At 50.6% G+C, this 8,886-nt stretch overlaps 2 protein-coding genes across 5 annotated transcripts in view; one reads left to right on the forward strand and one right to left on the reverse strand.

Annotated features, from left to right (window-relative positions):
• The window catches only part of CNKSR2 (connector enhancer of kinase suppressor of Ras 2), a 286,090-nt gene extending 282,397 nt beyond the window's left edge, over positions 1-3,693 (forward strand). For all 4 annotated transcript variants that reach the window (XM_086387243.1, XM_086387241.1, XM_086387240.1 and 1 more), the window contains one exon: positions 1,263-3,693. In XM_086387243.1, coding sequence (XP_086243369.1) covers positions 1,263-1,478 — 216 coding nt within the window. In that variant the 3' untranslated portion in view covers positions 1,479-3,693. The remainder of the gene's footprint in view (positions 1-1,262) is intronic.
• Positions 3,690-7,689, reverse strand: KLHL34 (kelch like family member 34). The gene has a single exon (XM_086387247.1). It carries the CDS (start codon positions 7,158-7,160, stop codon positions 5,193-5,195), a length of 1,968 nt encoding a protein of 655 aa, XP_086243373.1. The 5' UTR covers positions 7,161-7,689; the 3' UTR covers positions 3,690-5,192.
• Positions 7,690-8,886: the final 1,197 nt, after the last annotated feature.

Consider the following 8,886-nt stretch of genomic DNA (forward strand, 5'->3'; position numbering starts at 1 on the left):
CCTTTTCCTATTTGGAACCAGTCTGTTGTTCTATGTCCAGTTCTAACTGTTGCCTCCTGACCTGCATACAGATTTCTCAAGAGACAGATCAGGTGGTCTGGTATTCCCATCTCTTGAAGAATTTTCCATAGTTTATTGTGATCCACACAGCCAAAGGCTTTGGCATAGTGGTAAACAATCCACCTTCCAGTGCAGGAGACAGGTTCGATCCCTGGGTCGAGAAGATACCCTGGAAAAGGAAATGGCTACCACTCCAGTATTCTTGCCTGGGAGATTCCATGGAAAAAAGAGCCTGGTGGGCTACAGTTCATGGGGTCACAAAAGAGTTGAATATGACTTAGCAACTAAACAACAACCAAAGAGATAACAAAATAGGAAATGCATGATTTGAAAAAACTTCTGGTAGCCAGCAGCCAAGTTCTCATAGTCAGTTAGCTCTCAGTTGATATTCATGTGAATGCTGTTGCAAATCCATGGGACAACGTAATGACCTTTTGATAACTAAGACCAGAATTTTTAAAGAGCTTTAATATACATAAGAATAATTCTGGTGCCCAGCTAAGGTCCAGAGATATCCTTACTACCTCCCACTTCACCGAGCCCCCATTCTCATTCAGGTCCAAACTACCAACTGAGCATCTAGCAGGAGGAAATAGGACAATGCAAAAGTAACCCAAGACACAATGGGGTAAGCCCACTCAACAGCAGTGATCAAATGTTATGGGGACTTATAGAAATGAAGGAGAAAACATTTTTTCAGTTGTTTAAGGAAGGCTTGAAGAAATGAGAGGCGTATGAACTGGACATTAAAGGATGAGGAAAAGTTTCCATAGGCAGAGATGGGAAACAGGATAGGGTCCAAAGGAAAAATAAACCAGGGTGCCTACATGTAGAAAAAAGTACCTGAGGATTTGAGTCTAAATAGTGAGTTTGAGTATCCAGTGAACCAGTGAAGTTGTTCAGTCATGTCCGACTCTGCAATCCCATGGACTGTAGCCTACCAGTCTCCTCCATCCATGGAATTTTCCAGGTAAGAGTACTGGAGTGGGTTGCCATTTCCTTCTCCAGGGGATCTTCCCGACCCAGGGATCGAACCCAGGTCTCCCACATTGCAGGCAGACACTTTACCATCTGAGCTACCAGGGAAGCCGGAGTTTGAGTATAACAGAGCTGTTTCTTCTGGGCTTTTGCCTGTTAACTCTTTAGTTAAAATCTGAAGAAAATTGTCCCTTTTGTAACTCTTGAATCCTTTTATTTTTCAGGCCAGAGAAGGGGAAGTAGCCATTATCGATAAAGTACTAGACAATCCAGACTTGACATCGAAAGAATTCCAGCAGTGGAAGCAGATGTACCTCGATCTTTTCTTGGATATCTGTCAAAATACCACCTCAAATGACCCATTAAGCATTTCTTCTGAAGTAGATGTAATCACTTCCTCTCTCACACACACTCATTCATACATTGAAACGCATGTGTAAGTGTATTGTGCCGTCTGGCCATTTGGTACCTTCTGGTACTTTGAACAAGTATATAAGGTAGTTTTTATATCAACGTGTGGGACACGTTGACAAGCTATACTTTAATGTTACCATTATATGAAACAAACCCTATATGGTCATAATACCACTGTCTTTAATGAGCATTTGTATATTTTATATGCAGTTAGTGCTCAGCTTATATTTACCATGTGCAAAATCAACTGTCTTCAATGATTTAAAATTAACTTTTGCAAACAACCCTGAAGACAGGTGGTCTTCAAGTAGAAAAAAAAAAAACACAAAAAGGCGGTTTTCTATCTAAGGTCATCTTTTCTCCCTTTAATTTTATATAAACAAGACTTCAAAACTAAATCACATTTTTTCAGGTGCAGACATCCTTGTGGGTGGGAAAGAATTTAAACCTTTTTTATATTTATTAAAATGTTCTAAGGATTTTCTTAAACATTGCACAAAGTTTAATGCTGTAGTTTTATTTTTGTGAAATGTAGATGCGCATACATACAAGAGTTAAGCAAAATAGAAGAGCATCAACATAAGAAAAGTTCAGGTATCAAATATTCGTCTTAATAGTCTATTAACTTGTGAAAGCTGGTTAATGGAAATACTATTCCATATCCATGGGGACACTCAATGGTGTATCAGGGCAAAGCTTTGTAAGATGTTTTTGTAACTGAGACCAAAATTGAAGATAGAGCTGCTTTATTTTCTTGGTTTAAATCTTCCTTTATTTTTGTAGTGATGAAATGCTGATTGTGTACAGAGGAATTTGAGAGTGAATTTTTTAAAACACACTTAACTCACCCAGAAAGGCAGCTAACATATATATATATAATTTCAGCCCAAACTCATGTTTTTAAACTCCAACTCCTAAAAACCTACAAGGTATAAACGGAAATGAATCAACTTCCCAGTTAGTGTCCAATTTTCCCCCTAGTCCGTTAGTGAAACTTATGTAATTATACTTCAGGCAGGGAAGTAAAATATGTTTGGTTTCAGGCTGATGTGTGTTCTAATATAGAAAACAATGTTGAATACGAAAAATGTACCTCTCTCCTGAGGAGCAAGAAGATGATGGTCATTCAGAGAGATATTACATTGAACTATACGATAGAAACAATTTTTAGAGGTTTTTCCTAGTTTCATGATTTGTTCTATAGAGTGGATAAAGTCTATGAAAAAAATTCTCTTCATATATTTCCATTTATAAGCATCTCATTTTTGAAAAGTGATCACAGCATGATAATGACTGTGCTGCTTTTTAGTGTCTGGCTGCATAACGTACAAGTCACAATTTGCTGGGTTTTGGTTTGGTTTTGTTTTTTTTCTTTAGAAGGAGGAAGAGACCCTCCTTTACTATTCTATATCCTGAAATCTACTTCTAATCAGCTTTATACTGTTGCCTGTACAGCTCAGTGAATGTACTTTCATCTCTAAGCGTTCAGATATCTGCCAGTGACTATTTTTGCTGTAGAGAAGAAAGTAAAAACTCCACAGCGAGGATCTTTTTCTTTGCTTTTGAAACCACCATTGAATCACTATCGTTTTGCAGACTTTGCACAACTGTACAGGAGAGTGGCCTTTCTACAGCACATTTTCAGTAATCCTATATTTAGTCAAAGTGGATGAGAAATCATGTATTAATGTTTGTATGGAATTTGGGGTCCAGTGTAATATTTTTATCATTTAAAAAAACCTATTTGTAAAAACATTTATTTACTGCATGGATATTGACGCACATTAAATTTGTGGGATTTTGTATATGTAAAAAAAAAAAAAAAAAAACCAAAAAGCAAAAAAAAAAAAAAAGAAACCTCTTGTCCTAAAATGAATTGTGCTTGTTACAGGTGTTTAGACTTGTTGATGTTTACTAGGCCAAATGTGTACATTTACTTAAAAATATCTGTACCTGATGGATGTGTCGTGGATACAGTGGCCAGATTGTGCCCCTGTCAACAGCGAGCAGTTGATGGAAAGACTAGCTGTGTTGCTACTAAGCGGCTTTTACTTTGGTGAAGTTGGCTCTGTTGTTTTAAATGGTAAAAAGTAAACTAATGAATTTTAAAAGACTCGTGGCTAGCTTAGCATGAAAGAGACCTTTAACGCTATATATCTGTACATTTTATTGCATTAGTTTCAAATCTAGGAGAGAGGCGGCACTGTAAACTGAAGTCAAATAAATTCAGCTCTTAATGAATCCTTATAAAGCACCTATTTTATTCATGCAATCCACATCACATTTCTTTGTGACCGAATCACACGCCACCCCACCACCCCCAGTTACAAGTTTTAACTTTGTCACTCCACTGTGGTATAAGCCAGAAGAGGCAATGTCCAGTATATACAAGAATCTTCTCTGAAATCCTGCAAAATCAAGTTGGTTTCCCATTTACCTGACACAAACTTTAAAATTTCACCTGCTGCTCTTTCCTTTCTCTGTGATTCTTTTGGGAAGGTGGGGTAGAAGGTCTAGGAGGCCGGGTACCATCAAAAATAAACTTAAAAAAAATTTTTTTTACAAGTATTACCTACAGCGTATCTGCCGAATGAACGTTTAAAGAGGATAAAAGAAATAGGGGTTTTGTTAGCTGCTGCTGCTGCTGCTAAGTCACTAAAGTCATGTCCAACTCTGTGCGACCCTATGGACTGGAACCCACCAGGCTCCTCTGTCCATGGGATTCTCCAGGCAAGAATACTGGAGTGGATTGCCATTTCCTCCTCCAAAGGATCTTCCGGACCAAGGGATAGAACCACTTCTCTTATGTCTCCAGCATTGGCAGGCACTAGAGCCACCTGGGAAGCCCCGTTAAATGTTCCACTAAATCAGAGAAGCCGGATTATTATGGCTAAAGTGAAGTGAAAGTGAAGTTGCTGAGTCGTGTTTGACTCTTTGCGACCCATGGACTGTAGCCTACTAGGCTCCTCTGTCCATGGGATTTTCCAGGCAATAGTCCTGGAGTGGATTGCCATTTCCTTCTCCAGGGGATCTTCCCAACCCAGGGATCGAACGCGGGTCTCCCGCATTGTAAACAGACACTTTACCATCTGAGCCACCAGGGAAGTTATTGTGGTTAAGGGCTGCACAAATAAAACCAATAAGCTGCCAAAAGTCAGAGCAAAAGCAGACTAGGGTAAGTAAGGATGAAGTACAGAAAAACTTAACCTAGGTTATTTTCTCCAAAAATAAAGTGCTTTCTAGTAGATTTTTTTTTCTCAGTTCCGTATGTATATTAAACCGTCAAAGCAGAACTATAACCATGATTCTGTATCATAAAATCATAGTTCTCCTTACAATGATTGCATGTTTTTTAACCAAGGCACTTTCCCATCACTATTTATTCAGATAATGCCATCTTCTAGAACCATTCATTACAGTCATTATACCTAACAATTTTCTGGTCTGGCATATAACTTATTATTGTACGTTTTTTGGCTGTTTGGCACAAAAATAATCACTGTTTAGAACCTGGGAAACACTTTTAACTACAAGAGGGAAAACGGGGTCATATTTTATTTTTGAAAGTCCATCTCTAGCCCAACATGAGAATTTCTAGAAATGCCCAGCTCACTGGAGATGATTCATATATCCTAAATTTGATCCCTCCTGTCTCCCATTCTCAGAATAAGGGCAAATGTTTCTCTTTGGCCAAGTCTAGGAAAAGCCCACGACTTGCTCCTCCCTAGCCCCGAGGCTGCTTAACCCATTAAGCCCAGAACAAAATCCGGTGTCTCTCCCGGCTCTCCCTCCCTCTGCTCGTCCCCACCCTCTGCCAGCTGCAGCACTGCGCACTGCAGGCCGCTCCAGGCCCAGGGGAGCGCGCAGCCAATGTCCTCCCAGCGGTCCAGGTCGAGGTCATAGCCCACCACGTTGCGGGTGGGCACCTGACGTGAGTCTCGCCACTTGAGGCCGCCCAGTAGCAGCACCGTCTCCTCCACCAAGGCCAGCCCATAGCAAAAGCGGTCGTAGGGTAGCGGCCGCAGCCGAGTCCACTGGTCGGTGCCGGGGTCGTAGCGCTCGATCTCGGAGAAGGGCTCGTAGCGCCCCAGAAAGGCGAACACCGCGCCGCGCAGGGCGGCCATGTGGTGCCCGAAGCGGGCTGTGCCCATGGGCGCTCTCTTGCTCCACGTCTGCTCCCCGGGGGCCAGGGAGAACACGTCCCGGAGGCTGCTCGCGCCGCCGTCGCCTCTCCCCGCCTTGCCCCCGGAGATGTAAACGACGCCGCGATCCCCGACGGCGCCCGCGTGGCCGTGCAGAGCCCGCGGCAGCGCCCCGGCCGCCGTCCAGCGGTCCCGGCGCAGGTCATACATTTCCACCGAAGCCAGCGCTTGGCCGCCCGCGCCCAGGCCCCCGACGGCCAGGAGCCCCTCTCCCACGGCGCCGCACCAGAAATGGGCCCGTGCTTCCCGCATAGGGGGCACCGTCGTCCACACGTGGAAGCGCGGGTCGTAACGGTGCACTTGCGCCACGACAGCCATAGGGCCGTCCGCTGGGGGCGAGCAGGCGCCGCCAGACGGGCTCTCCCCGCCCAGGACGAACAGGAAGTTGCCCGCGACACACACGCTGTGCCCCAGCAGCTGAGCAGGCAGCCGCGTGAGGCTGCGCCAGCGGTGGTTGTACACGTCAAAGGCCACCACGTCCTGGGTGAGCTCCCACTCCTCCTCCTCCACCTGCCCCTCTTCCTCCTCCTCCTCCTCTCCCTCCTCTTCCTCCGGCTCCGGCTCCGGCTCCGGCGCGGCGCCCCTGCCCCGGGCTGCCCGCGGGGGGACCACGACTTCCTCAGTCACCACCTCCCGCCCCCGGCGCCCCCCGACCAACAAGATGCGTGTTTGAGGGCTCCGGACGCTGGTCTGCTCGCCCTGCATGAGCGGCTGGCGGGAGGGCGACGTGTGGTAGTTGAGGGCCTGGATGATGAGGCCCTTGACCCGGGCGGGCAGGGTGAGGCCGGAGCCCGAGTACACGCGCCGCAGCACGTCGGCGGGCACGAGGCCGAAGCGGACCCGCTCGAGTAGCTGGGTGCAGTGGGCCAGGCGTTCGGCCTCAGGCTCCTGCCGCAGCCAGGCCAGCGCCAGGCCCAGCAGCCGGGCCTCAGGCACCCGCGCCACGTCAGGGGCACCCAGCACGGCCCTCAGCGACGCGGGGTTGAGCTCCAGAAGGCCGGCCGGGCCTGCGCCCCGCGCCAGCAGCTCCCTCAGGTGGGTCACGATGCAGCGTTCGGCCGCGCTCAGCGTGTGCGCCAGGCCAAAGCGAGCCGCCACGTTGGCGGCGAAGCAGCAGTTCTCCAGGGCCAGCTGGCGCTCCAGGTAGCGGCCGCAAAGCCCCAGGGCCTCGGTGACCTGCAGGTAGCTGGCGGCCTCCAGCGTGTCCTCCACTGTGTCCATGGAGAGCGGCAGCCAGGCGGTGTAGATGAAGTCCAGCAGGCGCTGCAGGCCCGCCGCCGACGGCACGTGCAGGTGGATCACGCTCGCCTGGGATTCCCGGGTGTGACTCTTGAACAGAGCCCTGAAGTAGTCGCTGGAACACGCGAGGAGCGACCTGTGCGCCGGGAACTCGCTGCCCTCCGCCTCCAGCGTCACGTCGCACAGGAAGCCCTCGGCGCGCAGCGCCTGGTAGCCGGTGAGCAGCGAGCCGCCATGAGCTTTGCAGTAAGACAGGAAGTAACTCATGATGCCCAGGGCGGGAAGCTGCCGGGCCGGGGCTGGGGCCAGCCAGGCGCGGCCGGAGGCATCCCGGGACACGGAGCCCCCGGGCCCCCCGCGCTAGCCGAAGAGCCCCTAGCAAGGGTCCATTTTTGCCTGCTCAGCTTAAAGCCCAGGCCTCCTTCATACAGGTCCGCAGATCTGCCCGTACCCTTCTCAGGGCAAATGTGGTAGGGAAACGATTTCCAGAAGCACCTAGTAGCGGAGAGCGCGGGGTTTGGAGTTTTCCGGGAGGTGCAGGGTTCGGTTTCGGCGGCTGCCGAGACTGCCAGCGCGTTGCCCAAAACCCCCTCCCCGGCCCTGTTTGGGGAACCCACACCTGCGCGCCTGGGGCCGCAGTGGCCGCGCACCATCACCTGGAAGGGCGGAGCTGCGGATGTACTGACTCCCGAGGCGTGCTGGATCTCCGACGGCCCAGATGCACAGATGGGGCCGGACGAGGGCTGTCCGGGAAGTGCGGGGCGAGGGCTCTGACCTCCCGGGGGTGGACAAGGAGGGTTCTGCGGGCACCGGCGAGGGCTGGGGACAACTAACTAAGGGGCGGGGGGGGGGGGGGGGTGAACTTGTTCCGCGCGGAGGATCAAATCAAAGCCTGGGGGATTAGGGAGGAGGGGCGCGGGTCAGCGCGACGGGTCGCAGGCGTGATTGGGCGCCACACATAACATGCCAGTAGCTCACAGTGACAGGAATAGCGCGCGGCCTCGGCCTCCCTGGCGCGCCCCGCCCCGCTCCCCGGCTGCTGGCTGAGAACCGAGGGCGCGGGAGGAAGCGGCCCGGCCTGGGACATGACTCTCGTGACCCGTCAAGCCGCCGGTCACCAGGGGGTCCCGGTAACCCGGCTGGGGGTGCGAAGAGCGCTCACCGGAGAGGCGCGAGTCGCGGGGACGCTGTGCTTGGTGGTGTCTGGGGAGGGGCGCCCGGCTGGGCTGGAGGAGTGACGACCCCCTTCCCGGGGCTCCTGTGGCTAGGAAAAAAGCCCCTGGCTCGCAGCTTTCTGCTTAAGGAGGCCCTAATTAATCCTTCGGGAGCGGGGATTAAGCGGCGATTTTGCGCGCTGACACCCAGGAGCCCGCTACGCGCAGAGGAGCCGCTGGCCGGAATCTTGCCCGGGCGAATCCAGGCTCCCAGCCAGCGGCGCTCCGAAGCACGCCCCTCACCTGGACTCACCCTTGCGTGATGCTGGGCCTTACTCTGCGCCCTTCCCGAGGTCTCCCTGGCTTGTCTCACACTCCGCTTTCAGGAGTTTGCGCCCACCTCGCTCCCCGACCCCGGCTGAGTTCTCCCTTCCTGTTCTTAAACCCTGCCTCACCCATCCCTTGGCAAAGTGGACGAAGAAACTGTAGGTGACTTGGGTTTTCTGCTTTTGAATGACCACTTCCTTTAAGAAAATAAGGCTTTGCAGTTTCTCTCCCCGACTTTCCAGTGTATTAGTCGCTCAGTCGTGTCCGACTCTTTGTGACCCCATGGACTGTAGCCCGCCGGGTTCCTCCGTCCATGGAAATCTCCAGGCAAGAATACTGGAGTGGGTAGCCATTCCTTTCTCCAGGGGATCTTCCTGACTCAGGGATCGAACCCAGGTCTCCCTCACTGCGGGCAGATTCTTTACCATCTGAGCCGCCAGGGAAGCTCCAGGCTTTCCAGGCTATGATCTAATTAAGGTCCACCCCGTCCTCAGTGATGTGATAATGGGCAG

This window comes from Bos grunniens, chromosome X (genome assembly GCF_055505025.1).
Source record: "Bos grunniens cultivar Pamir isolate PY7600 chromosome X, Bosgru_T2T1.0, whole genome shotgun sequence".
In the NCBI taxonomy this organism is placed as follows: Eukaryota; Metazoa; Chordata; class Mammalia; order Artiodactyla; family Bovidae; genus Bos; species Bos grunniens.

Coding starts and splice junctions, on each gene's coding strand:
- KLHL34 (XM_086387247.1), bottom strand. CDS start 7,160: ATGAGTTACTTCCTGTCTTACTGCAAAGCTCATGGCGGCTCGCTGCTC.